The following is a 21,587-nucleotide window of genomic DNA, read 5'->3' as shown; positions in this document are numbered from 1 at the left end:
AGAACAATAACTATATTTTACAAAATTTTATTTTATTTTATAATTAAAAAATAATTTTAATATTTATCTATATATTTAAAATATATTTATTTTTATCTGATGTTAAAAATATTTTAAATTCACCCAACATGAGTATTACATCTAGTATATATATGTATAACTCACTTGAACTTTTGCATTGATCACATTAAGAAAACAAAATATTTCCTTTGAATAAAAAAACCTAAAAAATGAAATTAAAAACTGAAAAAAATACCTCCACTATATTAATCATTATATTAATTACTAATTGTTAACCTTTTCAACTTCTCATAATTAAAATTAAATAATAATATCGTTCAAATTTAGTTACTGATAAAAATTTGAGGAAAATTTAAATAATAATTATTATTAAAATTGACTACCTTTACATTGATAAAAATACTATTTATTTATTGTTAAATTGTAATATTTATATCTAATTGTAAACAATTATTTTTTCTTATATAAAATTAAGATTAAAATTATATAATTTTAATTATTAATCACAAGTTGAGGAATTTTTCAAGATAAGAAATACAATTTTTACTATTTTCATGTATAAAAAATATAGAAGTATTAAAGTTAAATGCTATGTCAAAAAAAATTTATATATCTATATATATTGATTTTATTTTTTCATTAAGTACAAGATTAATTTAGCTATTTCTTTTCATTTTCATTATTATTTATATATTAATTTTAAAACTTATTACACATATAACAAAAAATTAAATAGAAGAAGTAATTAAAATATTAATTATCGATCTAAAGTTGAGGCAAAAATAAAAATTAATAAAATTACATTAAAAATGTTGAAATTAATCAATGGTTAAATTACTTTATGGTAAACATATATTTTGGCAATTATTTTAAAAATGATAAATGATTGTGTAATATTAATTATTTACACAAAGAAACCCTAATGCTATTTATTGAAATGTTTCAAAAAAAATTTTTATAATATTTTATGATAAAAAAATATTTTAATATTTATTTATTTAAACTACATTAAATTTTAAATAATGTTAAAAATAGTGTAAATTAACGAGTGCAACTAACGGGTATCATGTCGTATAATTAGAATTTTTAAGCATAAAGCTAAATATACACAATTGTTTTACAATTGTGAAGATATTATTTTCACTTTCATAGTAATCAAGGTATTCTAATTTTTTTTATAAATTATGAATACAACCATTCAATTTAGAATAATTAGAAAACAAATTATGAAAAAATAAGAAGGCTAAATATCATTCCTGGTCCTCTTCTAAACCATTTCATCATAAGATTTGTTGTTGTGTGTGACACCAAGATCGACGAGGGCAGGAAATGATAGTCACTGCAATGACCGACATGTTTATTACATGATGAATTTGGTGTTATTGTTGAGATGTTGCAACCTAAGATAAGATATGTTATGACATATTGTTGTGTTGGTTGGTTGTTGATTATGAGATATATGTTATGTTATTATGATTTATGATGTGTGATGTATTCTATGATATTGTGATGTGATGATATTTCATGATTGACTATCACTTACATGAGCTAAGAGATGTGATTTGCATGACATAAGCATGATGATGATAATAGATATTGATGTTATGCTATTTTGTTGATGGTTGACTCTTTACTAATTATTTTTCCCTTTAGATATATTTCCAACTGACGTGAAAACCATCGTAAAAGTTTGACATAATTTTAATATTGCCACCGCGTTATCTTTCACATCAGGTATTTCATCCACTGTTATGAAAATTCTGATGTAAAATGTTTATTTTTTAGTAGTGGTTGACTGATGACTATGTTTATATACGTTTAATTATGGTTATGATGATATATGTATTGCATGATGTCAGAGCTTGTTTGTAAAAGGAAAAAAATATACTTGTATTTTATGGTTATTATTGCCGTTAAGATTACTATTATGACCCTTAAAGTTAGAGTGTTACAAAAATCTACACAAATTAAGAAGAGCAAGTTAATATGTGATTTTTGCTCAAATCAAGATCTACAAATCAAATGCAATGTATTCTTGGGCTTCTTCATATTTTGGCGATATAGATTTTTAAGAGCAGGACACATAAACATGTAAAGGATGAAACAAGTGCAATACTGATTGTAAATAAAACAAAATTCTAAAAAATATGATGAAAAATAATTATTCTGAACTCTTCAATATTTTAATGTTGTTTCTAAAACGAAAATATGATCTTGCACCCATACATGCATCACCTAAAGACTCGTGCACCCTAGCTTTTGCCTAAGTTTTTTTGAAATAATATGTAGTTATTCTAATTGTTATATATGTGAATTATTTATTATTTACAGCATTATTACATAACAAGACCTTGGACAAATTAAGGCCTGAAACTCTTTTTTCGGTGACTTGACCCAAAGGCCTAAGCTAAGGCGGCCCTAATTTCAGCCTTTCATTCTGTCTGGTACCTTTTTCTCTTTATTAAGGTTGGACCATAAAGAACATGTCCATGAAATTGCTCTCGATGCTTTATTTAATATATGTAAGTGCATTAGCAACTTCTGGTAGAAAAATAAGGAATAAGGATGGTTCAACAACAACAATAAAAGCTTTATCTGATTAAGTGAGTCAGTTATGTGAATCTAAGCCATTGTGCTTTTCCCAAGTTCTTTTCAGTCTCTCTTTACCTCTTTTCCGATGACCAAACACCATTGTATCAACTCTTTTCACCCATGCTTCAAAAGTCTTATTTATACATATTCATATCGCCTTAATCGATACTTCGTCTGCTTGATCCACGATAGACGTTGCCTCAATTTCTTCTCTTATCCGCTCATTGCTTATCTTATCATTTTTAATGTAATCACTCCTTCCATCTCATCATTCTCATTTCTGTTCTCCAAAACAATTGTAATTATTTTATTTTGTTCTATTACTCCCTCCGTTCCCTATTATAAGTCACATTTTTTGAAAAAAATTTGTTACAAAATATAAGTCACTTTTTAATATCTAGGAAGCATTATATAATTTTTTCCAAGTTCACCCTCATATTTAATATGAAAGAGATGATAAACTTTAGAAGTATTAACTTGGAGAGAGAAAATCATAGGAAAGTAAATAAGGGTAATTTAGGAAAATAAATCATTTTTTTTACAAATTTATTACTAGTAACTATTTTTCTTAATCTAAGAGAATTAGTTATTTTTGACTTATATATAGGAACGGAGGGAGTACTTTATAAAAATTAAATTTCAAATCTTTCTTTTTGGTTGAAATAATTTATGAATTTGGTGGAGTTTATATATAGAAGCTCCAAACGATGTAATTGGCAATGGGCCCCGTGGGTGCGGGTTTGGTCATTCCCACACCCAAACCCAAACTTAACACCCAAACTCAAACTCAAATTCAATATGGGTGCAAAAGTTAAACCCAAACCCAAACCCTGGGTTTCGAGTTACCCAAACCCAAAACCCAATGTGAGCATCGAACCGACAAAAAATCAAAAATATCAACCCGGAAACAACATGTACATAAGAGAACAACATGAACATAAGCTGATTAAACCTCATTATCATTACAATACAAAGGAAAAAATATAGTTCATGAACATAAGCCTACTTTTAGTAACTTTAAAAAAAACTCTACTCAGTAACTTTAATAGTATATATATAAGGGTTGGTAATTACATGCATAAGACTTCGGGTTTGGGTTTGGGTTTGGGTGCGGGTTTAATCAATCCCACACCTAAACCCAAACATGTTTTAAAATTTGGGTGAAACCCAAACCCTAAGAAATCGGGTTTCACCCACAATTTCGGGTCGGGTTCGGGTTGGGCCCCGTGAGTTTGGGTTCTCCTGCCATCTCTAGATGTAGATAACAAGTTCTTTCATCGTTCCCACTTCCCAGGCTTTGTGTCTTGGACTTCAATTCACTTCTATATATCTTTATTGATTAAAGTGTTTCCATCATAATAAGACTATTGAGTGTTTTGCATGTCTTTTGAAAGTTCTAAAAGAAACCAGATATCACTTTGTTTATTTGAATAGTTTGTAAACATAATTGGCTTAAATATGTTTTTATCCTTAGAATATATCATGTTTCTGAATTTAGTCCTTATAAAAAAATTGTTCTTCATCCTCGAATATTAGGTGTTTTATTTTTCGTCAATTGATATTAACTTTTCCATCTAAAATAAATAAATGTCCACATCAACATTAGATGTGGTATATTTTTTTGTCCTTAGAATATACCATGTTTCCAATTTTAGTCATTGAAATTTTTTTCAACATTTTTTATTTCAAATATGTTGAAATCCCTATTTTCGGCTTCACATACCCTTCATCCCACCAATGATTCACTTTCCAACCTAATCGAAAACACCTTATATTCTCTTGGGCGGAGATGTTCCTTGTTTTGAAAATTTAACAGGTATATTTCTATTCCACTTCTTCTTCTAAGTGCAGGATAACCCCAAGCAGCTACGATTTTATTTCTATCAATATTCAATAGGGACTTTTCTTCTAGTATTCAAGGCTTCTTATTTTGGGGCAGAAATAAATAATAGAAAAAGAACTCCATTATAAAGATCTACATTAGTACGTAAACCGGTGATTTAATCCCATAGAGATAATTGGTAATAAAGCCTAGATTACCAGCCCCAACCCAAGCGCGTCCTTACTCGCCACAATGGGACTTAAAGAAAGCTTCTTCATCACATGGTGATGATGACGGGTTATTGCATACTAAAAGGAAAGGTTTGAACTTTGAAGGTTCAGGGTTTGAAGGGTTCTATGAAGGTTCAAATCTTCAATCTCCTCCACTTTATCTCCTACACATATATGGATTGCAAGTTTGTTTTTCGGGGTGAGAGTGGTTGTGGTCTTCAGAGACTGAACCACATTAATTTTGGTTTTGAAATTGGGGTGAGATTGTTTATTTGTTCTGGTTGTAGGCAAATAATGTTCTGAGGGTGAGACTTGGGTGAGTCTTTATTGGTTCTGGTTCTGGTTACGGGATGATGCACTGGTTCAAGGTTGACAATGTTGAAATGAATGTATGGTGGTTCTCACGAAGAAGTAAACGATGATTATTCGGCCTTCGTTGTGTGGTGAAGACAAGAGACCGATGGAGGGTTTTGGTTAAGACTTTGAGGTTTTGGATATGGGGACTAGTTTATGGTTTAGTGGCTATAAAGGTGAGGGTTGTGTTCGAGGAAGTGAGGGGGGAAGAGGGAAGGTGGTAGGTGGGGGAAAGAAAAGTTTATGCCTTGATGATTGAGAGGGCATGGTACTTGAAATTTGCTTGAAAACAAAAAAAAAAACAAATTAGACAAAATTATAAAACATGATATATTTCAAGGACAAAAGCATACCATATCTAATGCTAACTTAGACCTCTATTTGTTTTGGATGGAAAAATTAATGTGAACGACGGAAAACAAAACGACTGATATTTGAGGGATGAAAAAAAAACTGCAAGGATTAAAATCAGAAAAAAAGGGTATATTTTATGGGCCAAAGCCAGAATAATTTTAAATTTTGAAACCACAAATTACCTTATTTGATAATTATGTCTTAGATAATTATTATGGTCTACTCTTTAATTTTTATTATTGCTAACTTTATCCTACCCGGATTAAATTTTGTGCATTGTAAAATCCCCATTATAGTTATTTTTTGGGAACCGATCAAAGCCTCACATACTCATTCTACACCATCTTTCCTCTGAAACAAAAAAATACTCATTCTACACCTCATTACTTTTTTGTGTGTGGACAAATAGAGCAAATAGAGCCCAGTTCACACACTGCTGGGAGGCCCAAAAGGATTACTCACTACTCTCAAGTCCTAATGGCTTGTTAATTAAATTTAAGCAGAATTAGTTAGTTATTGACCAAAAAAAAAAAAAGCAGAATTAGTTAGTTATTTCAAAAAAAGTAAGTTATTTCGGAAAAAAAAATAGCATTAGTTATTTTTCCTGTATTAGTTATTGCTGAGAAATATTCTTGCTTTATATATATAAGTCACTTTTACCTAATTCTCTAGTATTGAGAAAAATAATTAACAACAATAAGTTTGTAAACTTATTTTATTAACACTCCTAAATTATCCTTTTTAAAAACTTACAAATTCAATATGAGTTTAATTTTTATACACTGACAGTGTAAATAAGTTTTACACAATCATTCAATCACATCCCTCTATTTTGCTAGCTCATAATTAATTTTGAATTTAATGATATTTAAAATAGGAAATGAAAGGATGTGATTGAATGACTGTGTAAATTTTTTTACACTATCAATGCAGAAAAATTAATCTCTAAATTTTTCTCTGTACTTTAATTACTCCCTCCGTTCCAGAAAGTTTGTAGTTTTGGGTAGGATTTCAATATCACAAATAGTTTGTTGTTTTAGGATGCCAATGCATTTTTCCCCATTTTTTTACACCTATACCCTCATTTAATACATTTTCTCTCACTTATCACATTTCATATTAACCAACCACATGCAACTCTTCTCTATTAATTACATTTTTCTCTATCTAAGTATAATTTAATAGTTGCACATCGTACTAGTAAAATTAAATAAGGACAATCTAGTCAAATTATACTATCAATAATTGATTTCTTACTCTTTGTGGCACAACCTTAAACTACAAACTTTCTAAAACGGAGGGAGTATCTTCTAAATTCTCATGAATTTATATCTCAGAGTTAAAACCTTTCAAAATCCTCACCTTTTATGTTAAATATAAAGGTAAATTTAGTAAAATTATTAAATCCTTATGTGATATAAAAAAATGACTTATATTTAGAAACCAAATCATTCTTACATTATTGAACCATAAAAGTAAGGAAGAGAAATATCTTTTTTAGAGGAGAATCTTCCAATCGAAGTCAACTATCGCAGTCAACTCGCAAGTAAAACTCATAATTCGAGAAATTTTGGGGTGAACACACACTTAACACATTATTATTTTTTGCTACATACACTTAACACATTATATTTGCACACAATCAATTAAAAAATAATATCTAATTTAAACAATTGTCAAACTATTAAGAGTCGTCTTTTCAACATGCAAACGAGGAGACAATGGAAAAGACAATCAATTAATGAAGACTCTCTCAATGATCAAAGCTCAATCATCTATCGTATTGATCATTATAAGAAAGTAATCGTTGAGTCTTCGCGCTGAGCAAAAACGTACACAGAAGCAGTATGATGAATAGAGCCATTACAACTATTATTCTAACAGTAAACTTTCATCTCCTTCAGATATAATAACCGATGCAAAGTTGAAGAAGGTATTCATTCAGTTCCATGAGACTGCATCATCGTGCATGAACTTTATTCCATATCTAAGTTGTGAAGCTTGTTATTAAGGTGAAATGCTTACACACACGCACGCACGCACGCCTGTTCACATGTATCTCTTTCAGGAAAAAGGTGGATTTAAACCCACAGTATATATACCGTTCACTGGCATCTAAACACAGTATATATACCATTCACTGGCATCTAAAAAGTGATCACTTTAGTGCCGTGAGATCAGCTAATGTCTTGCCCAAAAACAATGTTCCATGTCATTCAGAAACTTGGAAAATACCAAATCCATTCACAGCAATTTTTAATTGGTAAGAGAAAGGGGAACATAACACTACCGGCTTATTGGTGGACACTAATTTAATTCAAAGCAGGACGAAGCAAAATTCGATTCTTGTTTTGATTATTATGTTTAGGAGTCTAACACAGATATTCCATAAATAGTCTTTATAAATGGTAGAACAATTCTTAACTTTTGAACTATCAAATTAATTAAATTTGATCTCATAAATTCTAATATGCTATCATAGTCGAACCTAAGTTCATTTGTTGATGGAGATTTCTTATCTTAGAACCACCCATGTGCATTGACTATAAATATAAAATAGAAAATCTTTATATTCACTAGCCTAATTCGTACACCTATTTGGCATCGTTGGTTTTGTGAATGGTTGTTGTATTGCGATGAATGGAGAGTGTACTGTCTGTTTATTTGAAAAAAACAAGAATATATTCCACGTCCCAGCTACAAATCAGTCCCAGCTGTAGTTATTATTACGAACACAATTCATGGACACCAATTTTTTATGACACCTGGTGAGACGTGCAATTTATGTTTAATTTTTACCGTCACAGACTGTATAGTTTAGAAACAATAAACTTTGTTTTTTGTGAGGGTGGTAAATCATCACAAGTTGCTGGTGCATGTTGTTGGGTATCACCGGAAAATGGTGTCCGCGTATCATGTTTGTTGTTGGTATTATTTGATTGAAAGAGGGAATCTATTCGGGTCGAATTAAGTAGTGAAAATACAAATATGGAGATTGGAGAGGCTATATTATCCTCCAAACACGGTAAAAAAGTTAATGAGTGGGAATTTTCCAGAATGAAACTCCACTAGCTAGTGCCATTGACTCTTTTGGCCTAAAGTACACAACACATTTTGACAAAGGCAAGTAAACTCCAAAATAGTTACAACATGATCAGTTAATTATTCCTAGGGGAGAATCACTTTTTAAACCCACTGTAGCAGTAAAAAGTAAAAACTTAGGTAGCTTACTAGTAGGGTGATGTTTCCCTTCTTCCTCACGCTCAAGAGCACTTTGTTCCTAGCCCATTGATTGCCATGTCTTTTTGGGAAAACAAAAATGCCCATGAAACATCTTTTCTATTTCAACCTTTCTTGCCCATGATGGTCAGAAGAAAAAAAACTCCCTATAAAGACAAACCACGCTAAGCAACTAATATCCTCAGTCCTCACTAATGTAATCAATGAAGCACAAAGTATTTTGGTTTACTAAAGTGGACAGGCTGCCCGAATTAAGATTGACGTCTTAATCCTATTATAGGATGAGCCTCTAGAGTAGTTCGATCTGCTTGATATAATTGTCACGTTAACTTTGCAGATGTCTGAAGAAGGATGAGCTACTAGAGTAGTTCGATCTGCCTGATAAAGTGTCGCGTCCGCTTGGTTCAAGTTGCAAAAACAGTCCAAAATCCAAGCTACATTTTAAGAAATTCAAAATTCTAGAATTTCATCTTTTATTTGGGTCGAAGCACATCATATAGCACCATCACCACTACAAATCAGCTATCCTAATTAAGCACTAAATCTCCCTGGTTTACTCCTTAATTAAAGCAATAATGTAATGCATGTCATGGAATAATATATATTGGTAATAATGCCCAAACTAAATCCATCCATGCATGAAGTTTTAATCCCATGAGCCATGGCAAAATATGTAAAGGAAGGAGGAACATCTAAGAGCATCAAATTAACCATTTTGGTCCTTGAAACATACTGTTAATTGCAAAGTAATCCAAAAGTTAGTTTATTGGACCGAATTGATATCATTCAATGAACAAAAAGTACTTCAAAAGTACAGGGTGTTAGATCATGTGCAATGGTGATGTTGAGAGGGTAGTTGAGAGTTGAATGAGTGGTGTAGTGGTGTTGAGTGTTGTGTTGAAGTTGAGGAGAGAGGTGTTGAGTTTTCTCAACATAGTTGAATCTGAAAAGGGAGGAGAGAGAAAGTGGCAGCAGGAGAGAGAAAGTGACAGCAAATGATGGTGGGAACGCGTGGCACGTTTTGGTTGGTCGCTGGGGGAGAGAGAGTGGTTTGGAATAAAAATATGAAATAAAAAAGTGGTGGGGTAGGGTGTTGAATGAAAAACCATTGGAGTAGGTAAAAGTTGAATGAATGTTGAATTGGAGAGAGAAGACGATGTGGAGTGTTGGGAAAAGAAAAAAAGGTGTTGAGTGTTGAAAACCATTGTAAATGGTTAGTAGTAGGGTCTGAATTGAACTGCGAACCTGATCACTCAACTCAAACCAAATAAATTTCAGTGGGTTGAATTAGGTTGGATTACGATCGGTTTTTGAATTTTTTTTTTATTATACTCAATTTGGGTATCAAACTTATAGCATCTCCAATGGTAGTATCTAATGTTAAATACATACTCATATGCGTATCTATTACCATTGGAGTACATATTCAATTCCAACATGGCAAAGATGAGTATGTGGGAATAGATACTCTACACTAGACTTGAAATGTGAGCTTGTATTTATTACAAGCACTTACAATTAATTAAAATGGAGATAAATAATGAAATATACAAATGTGATGTTGATGGTGTGATCCACTATATAAACTTTTAAGAGTTGTTGGGTTGGAGTAAAAAGTTAGTAAAATGGGGTAGATGATGTGACATTATGGGAAATTGAAAAAATGATGTGTAGATATTTTAGTGAGTATGATAGATGTAGATGCTCTTAGGAATTGATGACTCGAGCACCTAAACCAACTCAATGGAGTATATATTATTTGATGTTTTTACATATAATACTCCTATGAGAAAAATAAATGAGGAGAGATAAAAATATACTTTAAAAGGTAAAATAGAGAAACAAATGATATGTTTTAAAAAGTTAAGGATATTAATTGCATTTCTTAATATATGAGCATCTTCTCTTTCTGGACAGTTATTTTGAAACAGATGAAATATGTTTGTGGAGTATAAGGTGCATTACCTTTTAGGTCTTGCACCCGTGCCATACATGTGAGAGCCAATCGAATGATGCCAGCTGTCAGGGTGGGGAATTGGTAACCTAGTTGTTCTGTTAATAAGTATTTTAAATATATTTGTGTTTTATTTATGTTATGACACTAATGCCCTTTATTGTTCTCCCTCAACTTGAGTGTTTTGTGGTCTCTTCTCCGGAAAATGGAGTACTGTGGCCAACTCCGGCCAACCACCGCAGCGGGCGCCGTCAGACTCCGACTTCTCTTCCCTCCTTTCTTCTTGTCCCTCACTCCTTCCCTCATCTCTGCCGTTCTCAACCTCCTCTGCTATTCTCACCAACGCCAAACCTAATATCCACGGACTCCCCTCCTTCGCCCCCATAGATCTCATCAGCTTCAGTGATCAAATCGACAGACCGAGAAAGAGAAGCAGGGCATGAAAGGAGATCGAGGAAGAGAAACAAAAAATTCAGATATGAAATAATCCATCCGGTGCGAGAAAGAAGCAAACCACGTGGTGGTTCCGACGCTGTTGTTTTGCCAGTAATGGTGGTTGAGTGGTGGTGCTTTTGACAGGGGCTGAGTGCAGAGAACGCTACGGTGTGGTATGCACGGTGGTCGGAGGCGCGAGTCAGGAAAGAGGAGGTGGCATGGCGGTGGTCGTTGTTCGAGTGAACCAGATCTGGGTTGTCTATGCTCATATCTCACTAAACATCTTTGGGTTGTCCAGATTTGGGTTTCATGGTGGTTTATGCTCATGGAGTTCTTTTCATTTTTATTGGTGCAATCTCTAATCGTTGTTGGATCATAATTTCTTTCCAAGCTGTGTTTTCTTCCTTCTCTTTTGTTGATTTTGATATTCTGCAACATGTTGAAGGTAGAGTAGGGAGAACAGAGGAGGGAGAGAGGGGTAGAGAGAAGGTAGAATGTAAAATGGGTATTTTTGTAACCTTAATTTTTTAATTTTTTTTATCAGCAGGTCACTAAACCCATTATTGCCAGTAATTTTTACTCTTGCATGGTGCAAGATCTAGTATGCACTTGCACCCTAACAGCCACCAAACTTATACACCTAATTCTAAAATTTACAAAAGAAGTATAAAAATTATAAAAAAATACACGACCTGAATTTTTTTTAATACATCAGAAAGATATAAAATTGCTCATTTCAAGGATTCATCCCTGAACCTTCCACCCCAACCCATATGTCTCATAAATCCTACCACTTTTGAGCTATCATTCGGAGACAAGCGACCTAAATCTTAATTGATCATATAGATATATTGATATAATATATCTTGTCAAAAATCTCGTGGATGATTGTTTAGCCAAGAGTGCTTATGTGTTTAACTTTGGTCTTCATGTGTTAGATTCCCCATAATGGAAAGTTGTAGTCTTTTGTTGCAGGACGTTTTTGAGACTCAATCCTCTTTGATGGTGTCTATTTTATAGTGGTAGGATCTTGCCCCTTCATGTAAAAATGAATATATATGTCTTGTCAAAAATTGTTGATGAGACCATTATGAATATAACATACGGTGCTAACTTCCTTAGCCCAAAACTATTTTGGAAGAGTTTTCATCATGGATCATAAATCTCACCGTATCTTTTGAAAGTTCTATTTTTTCATTTAACAACTCCATTTTACTGTGATTTTCTAAGAAAAATTGTGAAAAATGTTAGTCTCCTCATAACATAGTTTCACTTTGCACTCTTCTAAAGAATATTGAGTAGTTATCACCGATCGATCCTTTTAGGTTGAGAACAGGTCCCATGAGAATCTAGAATACTTATCAACAATGACAAACCGAGTGTTTCTCTCAGTTAAAGACTTGATGTTCTTGTATGACCACACAAAGTTAAATGTAATAGCTCCATGCAAGGGCCTAGAAGTGGAAAATAAAATAGACTGAACTCTGAAGAGTTTTTAAGTTGTTTTTTCTTTTTTTTGGTTAAATGATTTTAAGTTGTTTTTCATTCTGACAAGTGACAAGTCTCACACAACAATTTGATTTTTAAGAAAGCTTCGAAAGACCTTTTATAAATCATTTTTTGTAATTAGCTTAGCAATGTGCATCATGCTATACATTGCGATCGACCAAGCTTCTTATGCCCAATCTATTGCTCATTCCTCAAGATCTTGTCATCTTATACAAAAAATCTTGGTTGAAAACAGGATCTTGTCATTCCAATGACTATACATGAGTCTAATATTGATAAAAAGCTCAAATTTTAATATTTTTGTTAAAATTAAAAAATGACCATCTTAAAGAATTTTAGAAAATAATTAAAACATTATTTTTATAAAAAAATACGAAACCCTGATTAGCGCATAATGCAAACCATTTTTTACCACCTACTCTAATTGTGATTCATTAATGCATATGTACTTTGTGACGGTTGAAAACTCCATAAAAGTGAGTGTTCAACAATGACCGATCCTATTTCGCAGTTCACATATCATTGTGCTTTTTAAATAATGAAACATGCTTTTTGATTTTGTGCAACAGTAAACGTACGTGTCTTTATTATAACTACAAACAAAGTACTAAAAGTAAACACACTAGATGGGTAATGGAGTACTGGTTGGAATCCTAATGTGCATAGTCCCCTATAAATACTCCTTTGCTGAGCTACATTTATCTCCACACCTTCTTCTCCTTATTTCCTTTGTTCTCAAATTAACCTCCCCAGCAGAGCACCATGGTGAACATAATGAACAGGTTATGCAATTCATTGCAAGGGATGAAACCAGTGATACTAATGGTGTTTACGCAGATTGCATATGCGGCGGTGAATATCGTCTACAAGCTCGCCATAAATGATGGAATGAGCATGAGAGTCGCCACTGCCTATCGCCTCACTTTTGCATCAGCTTTCACTGTCCCTCTTGCTCTTTTCTTTGATAGGTTTGATGATCATTGCTTAATTTGTACCTTTACTTCTTGCTTGTTCAACTTTTATATTTTCACACTTCGAACTTAAATACACCTCATATAGTACTCACTTCATCACCATATGTACCTAACACCTTTTCTCCCCGCTTCTTTCACCTTCATTATATTTTCAAGAGACGTCGAAGCTACTCAATACTCTCTCCGTCCTCATTTCTAAGTTCCATTTGAGAGTTTTTTTAGTCCCAAAATATAAGTCTCTTTACAACATTAATGGAACATTTATTACTTTTTTTTTCAAACTTTACCCTCATTATTTAATATGAAAGAGGGCCTGTTTGTTTCCTGTTTTTAAAAAACTGAAAACCTGTTTGGTATATGATCTGTTTTCAAGTTTTTGAAAACAGTTGAATGAATTGTATTCCATGAATATTATTGATGACCAAACACTCTATTTATAGAGTTACATAGTTGACTAATAATAAAAGCTAAACAAATCTAAACCTGATTACATGCGTTATTACATTGGTAAATAAATAAAGAATATTCTAATCTAATATTCTATTATATTCTAACACACCCCCGCAGTCGAAGCTGGAGGATCACTGATGCTGAGACTGGAGTGAAAATCATCATAAAGAATCTGAGGTAGGCCGTTGGGGAAAATAAAATTCCCTTCAAACTTGAAAGCGGTCGGAGAAAACTACGAGTGACCTGAAGAGGAGGAACCATTGTCGGTGTAAGGAACAACCGTTGGCGTCGGAGAGCCGAGATCGGAGTATGATCTGCCATAGGATGGACCAGGGAAAACAAAAAGAAAAAGAAAAAGTAAATTTTTTTGTGTATTGTGTTGCGGGCTAGACTAGGCTGAACTAAAACAAAACAAAAAATTTGTCTGGGCGGTCAACCGTGGGGTCGAACCGGACAGGTCGGGTTGAGCCGCAGGGCTTCTCGGGTTTGAGAAGCGAGCGGGTCGAATATGTTTGGGAGATCCAGGCCGCGGGTTGCAATGGAGATTGCAAACCCTAAGGGCGGCGACGCTGGTCCGATCTGGAAGAAGGGAGGCGTGCGTGAGGGCTGGCGGTCGTCGACGGGTCAGGCGCCAGCGATTGGAGGAAGCCGGTGGCGTGGCTGCGCGAGGAGAGGCGCGGGCCTGGGAAGATCGGATGAGATCTGGCGCGATTGGGATGGAGAAGAAGACCCAAGGCATGTTGGGCTCGCGAAGAAGGCAATTCAAGCGGCCGGCGGCGGCGTGGGGAACAGCGGCCGGAGGAGCAGTGCACAGGGGTGCGTTGCGGACGGCGGTGGTGCGCGGCTGCAGTGGTGCGTGACTGTAAGTGATTTTTTTTTTTTGAAAGAGAGAAGAAGGAGGTGAGGGAGAAACTAAAAATAAATAAAATTAAAAAGGCGACCGCGACGCTCTACTCTAAGAGTAGAGGGCGGCGGCGGCTCAAGCGGCGGCGCTCTAAGAGTAGAGTGCGGCGGCGGGGTGGCTCAATCACGGCGAGGGACGCGCACGTGAGAGCAGCGGCGGTGGCGGCGCTCTAAGGATAGAGGGCGGCGACGACGGCTTTAGCGGCGGCCAGGAAAGCAATAAAATAACAATAAAAATAAAAGAAAAATAAAAACTAGGTCCTAGGATCGGAACTAGCTTCTGATACCATGAATGAATTATATTTCATGAATATTATTGATGACCAAACACTCTATTTATAGAGTTACATAGTTGACTAATAATAAAAGTTAAACAAATCTAAACCTGATTACATGCGTAATTACATTGGTAAATAAATAAAGAATATTCTAATATAGTATTCTATTATATTCTAACCAACAGTTCTCATTTTCAGTTTTTAAAACTAAAAACCAAAACAGCTAAAAGATGTTTTTAGCTTCTGTTTTTAGTTTTCAAATATCAGTTTTCTAAATGTTGGAAAACATGTCATTCAACCTGTTTTCTTCTTCTGAAAACTGATTTTAAAAATTGTTTCTGAAAATTGTTTTAAAAATCGAAAACAAAAACTACAACCAAACATGCAGTGTTGTTATTTTTAAAAAATCTTAAATTAGAGAGATAAATTCATGGATAATTTAGAAAAGTTAATAAAATATTTTACAAATCAATTGCAAATAACTAATTTTCTTAATCTTAGAGCAGAGTAAGAAGGGAGTACCATTTAAAATGTTCAAATTACATGTACATCTACTTTTCCATATGTAATAATCAAAAGTTAGATCCAATGGCGGAACTTAGTGTGGACATAGGGGAGCCTTGGCTCCCCCGATTTGTTTGGAAAAAATTTATATACTCCTCATAAATATTTTCTTAAGTAATAGTATATATATAGTAATTTGCCAATTTATTCTAATACTTTGCTTCGGCCCAGTGGTAAGTCCGTTTGCATTTTGCTTTGAGATGTCAGGTTCAAATCCCAGCTTCACCAATGTTTGGACTATTATTTCTTTTTCACTCCCTTTAAGCTAGTTTAGGTTCTTTTTATTATTTCTTTTTCACTTCAGGTTTTTTTATTATTGCTAGCTTTTTCACTTCGTCTTAGCCAGCTTGGTCTAATTTTTATAAGATTAACTGGGTTGTTTAAATATTCATCTAAGTATTCATATTCATGTTTTTATTTATCTTTAATCTTGATAGTTGTTTTTACGCTATGAATTATTAGTAGATCTATTACACGAGGTTAAAATGAATTACTATGACTTTTTTTTTCATATGAAAAGTGAGAATTTCAAATATAATAATTTAACTAGAACATAAAAATATATATCATAAAAAAAACAATATACAATTGAGACTAATTTCTTTCAAAAAACTAGTCATCAAAAGTAAAAGAATTTTTTTTCACGACTCATAAGATTAATGAAAAAATGTTATGCGAAGGTAAAAAAATATATCAAGAATTTAAAAATTGAAAAAATGAGAAATAAATTTTCAACATAGTTAACATAACTTCTAATGAATTTTAATATTCAGGTATATAAATTAGTTTAACCTTTATTTTTTTTGGTATGAATATCGCTGACAAAAACATTTTAATTTATGTAGTGAAATTTTATTTTGGCCCCCTTGAAAATTTTCTCCAAGTTCCGCCACTGGTTACATCCAATCATTCATGCATGTAATAACTGTTAGCTGCATGCTAATTGAAGATTATATATAATATATATGCCATGAATATTATGTGTACCGAACACTACTCTGTTTTCTGCGGTTGTTGGCTACCGTATCAAAAAAGATTGATATATATCCAAATAATACACTGTAAGATGGATATTTGTGACCCACAAAATGTGTTGACACTCAAAAACTGCCATAAAAGTAGTGTATTTCACAGTGATTGACACTATAATCACTTTGCTAATTGTTTTCTTGTAATTGTTTGAAGTACCCATTGTACTTCTCTATATATATCATTTTTGCTTACCTAAAAAAAACTATAATATATGTTCATGTATCAGGACTGCTAAAATTAAAATTTCCAACCGATGACCTGAATATTATTGTACTTGTAGGCTTGTAGCTTCTTTAAACATGATTTTGTCAATTTTATTCTGTACAGGAAGAAGAGACCAAAGATTACATTGAGGGTGCTTTTTATGGCATTTCTTTGTGGTTTGTTTGGGTACGAAAATTATTCCGCCATAAGCATTTTCAGCCACCTTATAGTATCCATATTAATTATAATGTAATTAATTAATTAACAATATATACTACTGATGATATTATTATGTAATGTTCCATTTTAGGGGAAGTTTATTTCTAAACCTTTACGCTCTGGGTTTGGCCATGACATCAGCAACGTTTATGTTGGCCGTGTTAAACCTTATTCCCGGTGTTACCTTCATCATGGCCACTTCCTTTGGGTACGTACTCAGCCTACACACACTATATATTTTATCTTCTTTTATGATCCTTCGATAAAAAGTGTTAATTAATGAATTCTGAATTACTTTCTATACAGAAAGTTCATGAAGGTTACATGATATTTTATTAGAAATTCAAGTGAGTTGGAATCTAATATTGATTAAGAATGAAGCATGTGAAAATAATACTATAAAAGTTCTGACCTTCTGACGACTCATAAATTTAATGTATTTTAATTAAAGATGTGATATTCTGTTTTCTTAGTTTCGTTCAGTGGCGGATTCAGGACCCCGGGGTCAGGGGGTTCAAATTTTTCAAATAAGCACATCGATAAAAATATAATGATGAAGTTTTATGGAATCTTTTACATGAAAGTAAAACACTAAAAGTTCAAAATACTGAAGGATATGAAGGATATGAGTAAGAAAAACAAAAATTATACAACTCAATCAGATTACAAAGTGGAAGCTTAACTTCAAATCTAACACAATAACAATCATATATGCAAAACAAGAATGTATTGAAATAAATTGTAGCAGAGTACAAATTTTCTAACACTCAAGAGGACCTTCAAAGAGACCAATTGAACATTATAAGATTAATAAAACCATCCACTAAAGCCCCAAACTCTTACACGGCCAACAGATACAAAACCAACAAATATGGATCACGAACAAGGGTCCCTTAAAGGGCCAATATCAAATATTCAAATCATTGCCTGCTTAGTTTGAATTGATATCAATGTCCTGCTGCAGACCAAAATCACCTCCTCCAAAGATTTCTTTCAGTACATAACCCACAAATATACCAAGAATTCCACATCTGCAACTGCAACCAGCTTCAATTCCCTCACAGAGAGTCAAGACAAATTAAAGGTTCATTGATCCATTCAAAAACATAATAAAGGAAAGAGCTACATTTGGCCCTCAACCATTCCCACACCTTCAAACGACACTTCTCAAAGATTTCCTCTGAGTCAAATCCTCCTCCCCTAAAAATCATATCATTCCTTACTGTCCAAATGTGCCAGATTACACATAACCAAATAGTCGATACTCCAACCTTTCTGGACCTGTAAATGATCCAAAAAAGAGAGTAAAATGTTCTCTAACAGAACCCAGAATTACAAAACAGAAGCCAATCCATTGAAATACCAAGGACCATAATTGCCATGCGCACTGACAAGTGAAAAATATATGCAGAACTGATTCCTCAGATATCCCGCAGAGTGGGCAACGATCATCTGCTACCTTACACTCCCAAGCCCAAATTTTGGTTTCCCAGAGTAGAATTTCAAAATTTCTTTGCAAAGAACATAACTTTACTAAAACCCCATTTGCCTCATAAACTGAGCACATCTAAAAACTATGATTATAGCAAAAAATACACAAATATATACTACAAAATACAAAGTGAGAATCAAGCTAAGGTGATGGGTAGAAGGGATTTGAGTATTCTAAGGCTGCGATTATGACCAAATCACAAAACATGTCATAAAAATCCAGCTTGAGAAGAGAAAGGAAATCAATTTAGGGTTAGGGAAATCAGCCATACCTAGGGTAAAGCCGCAACAGAGGGCCGGCTGGACCGGTGGTCGGTGGACGGTGGTGGCGTGGTGGTGGCCGGTGGTGGTGGTGCGCCGTGCGAGAGTGTGAGGGTGTGGTGACTGGTGAGCGAGCGTGAATCGTGAGTGAGAGGGTGAGAGCGTGAGTCTGTGAGAGAGAGGGGTAAGTGAGGGTCTGGGTGCAAATATAAAATCTCAGGGGGTTCAAAAAAAACATTACAAGGGGGTAAATAGAATTTTTCTTTTTCTCAGGGGGTTCATCTGAACCCCTAACTTGGCTGTGGGTCCGCCCCTGGTTTCGTTGTTAGGCCATTTGGTACAGGCTCTAGTGCTTTGGGCTCTAATGTGGCTCACCATAATTTTGCCCCAATTTCATCAATACATTCCTTAAATGCTTTGAGTTCTTTTGATTGCTCCATTTTGATTTATACCCTTTTGATTTTCTCTGTAGATTGGAAAAATTGAATTTCGGAGTAATAGAAGGGAAGGCTAAGGTGGCAGGAACAACAATTGGAATTAGTGGGGCAATGTTGATGACCTTTTTCAAAGGGGTGGAAATTAACATTTCATCTTCCAAAATTAACCTTTTGCATCCACATCAAGACCAAAATGGGCATATGGGACCACAACACGTAGACTTCAGTAATAAACTGCTAGGGGTTCCTTGTGCCTTAGCAAGCAGCTGCTCTTTTTCTTTGTGGTTAATCACTCAGGTTCTTTATTCTTTAATCAAAGTAGTGCACTTGTATATACCATTTTCATTTTATTGAAGGCATCTTATATATCAATAGTTTTTATTACATGACACAGGCTAAGATGAACCAAGAATACCCGAGTCATCACTCAAGTTCAGCTTTGATGTCCGTAATGGGGGCGATCCAGTCTATTGTTCTTGCTCTTTGTGTTGATAGGGATTGGAGCCAGTGGAAGCTAGGTTACAATATTAGGCTTTTAACCGTGGCTTATTCGGTATGCTCTCAAGTTAATGAAAAAACATTATAAATCTCAAAGGGAGTATATATGTAATTATGTATATTTGATCATATTATATATATTGCAGGGGATTGTGACTTCTGGTATTGTGGTTATTGTTATTGCATGGTGCATTAAGATGAGAGGCCCTCTATTTGCATCTGTTTTCAATCCTGTACAGCTTTTAGCTGTGGCGATTGCTGCTTATTTATTGTTGGATGAGAAGTTATATTTAGGAAGGTAAAGTCTAATTTTACCCAACATATATGCACATATTCATGTGTTTATGGTTTTGTTCATGATTTGTTTTATAATGGGTGTATATTATATATGTAGTGTGCTCGGAGGAGTGTTGATCGTGTGTGGCTTATACGTTGTCCTTTGGGGTAAGAGCAAAGAAATGAAAAAGAAGATTCAGTTAGTGCCATTACAAAATACCACAGAGCCCCAAGTTATTGAAGTTGCTATTATGTCCACACCTGTAAATCATGATAAATGCATTCACAACTACCAGAGTCAAACTAGTGCTATTGAGAATGTTGCTTATGATCAAAGACTAGTAGTAATAGAATAGAGTGCTAGGAAAACATTTTTAGCACACTCTGACACATACTTCTTCTTATGATTGATTTATTTTTAAAATAGTCAATGTATTTTTCTTACATATATATTAAAAAATATATGTTGACTTTTTGAAAAGTAAACAAATCTTATGAAATGTGATGAAGAGTATGTTTAAAAAAAAACGAGTTGCTAGCATTTCTATGTATCACTGAAGAACACCATGTAACCATGTTCACATGATGAAGGTAGAAGATGATCTTCCTTGTTAAGATGGTAGAAATTAAATGATTAGGCTTAACCATATCTATATGTATGTTTTTATTGCATTTGATGTGTGATTTTGGTTCCTACTAGACCACAAATATAAAAAATTAAAAAGCCTTTAACAAAGTGAAAATTAAAACAATCGATACTTAACTTTATTTATTTTACAATAATATTGTATGTTATGAAGAAAAGCTATAAGAAAGCTAATTAGCATTCGCCATTCAAAAGCTGATGCCACAACTCGATTTAGTGTTGGCTTAGCATCGGCTTTGGGGCTATGTAAAACAACTTGAAGCTAACACTTTAGTGCCGGTCAGGATGGTCGAAGCTACATTAGTGTCGCCCAAGCTGACAAAGTGCCCAATTACTTTTTGAAAAAACAGTTCTACACTTTCTATTTGAGGAATTACTTTTTAAAAAATGTGTTCCTTTCTTAAGTTTGTGAATATAAAATTTAACGGTGGTATTTTGGAAATGGGGGTGGCATGAAGATGCATGTGGGTGACACTAAAACTAATGTCCAAAAAAATTCTAGAGTCCTATTTGAATTTGACCATATATGTCAAGGACCTAAAACGCGTTTATCCCTTAATATTTTTTCACATCTAAAAATTAAATATTTATACTTCTAACAACAACTTTGTTTAGCTTTTACCACACCTGAATTAATCATGATTGCTTCAGTACGTAGTAGAAGATACCTATGGTTGATATATATATATATATATATATATATATATATATATATATATTAGAGGAGAGGGGAAGTTTATTAGAAGCATTCCCCTTATTTGAGAGTTTTTAACAATAAGGATGATGGGCAATTTTTAAAAACTCTTCAAAACTCCCCATTAATTATTTTGTCAAATTCCTAAA

At 33.6% G+C, this 21,587-nt stretch overlaps 1 protein-coding gene across 1 annotated transcript; it reads left to right on the top strand.

The window, feature by feature from the left end:
- The first annotated feature begins 13,251 nt into the window (after nucleotides 1-13,251).
- Nucleotides 13,252-20,669, top strand: LOC130713983 (WAT1-related protein At1g68170-like). The gene is made up of 7 exons (XM_057563838.1): nucleotides 13,252-13,479; nucleotides 17,040-17,102; nucleotides 17,227-17,343; nucleotides 19,360-19,621; nucleotides 19,719-19,877; nucleotides 19,969-20,120; nucleotides 20,217-20,669. Exons 1-7 carry the CDS (start codon nucleotides 13,274-13,276, stop codon nucleotides 20,452-20,454), a joined length of 1,197 nt encoding a protein of 398 aa, XP_057419821.1. The 5' UTR covers nucleotides 13,252-13,273; the 3' UTR covers nucleotides 20,455-20,669.
- The last annotated feature ends 918 nt before the right edge of the window (nucleotides 20,670-21,587 follow it).

The sequence above is a fragment of the Lotus japonicus genome, chromosome 4, assembly GCF_012489685.1.
Source record: "Lotus japonicus ecotype B-129 chromosome 4, LjGifu_v1.2".
Classification (NCBI taxonomy): Eukaryota; Viridiplantae; Streptophyta; class Magnoliopsida; order Fabales; family Fabaceae; genus Lotus; species Lotus japonicus.
The sequence above is the reverse complement of the archived record's forward strand: the minus strand, read 5'-3'. Positions and strand labels throughout refer to the sequence as shown.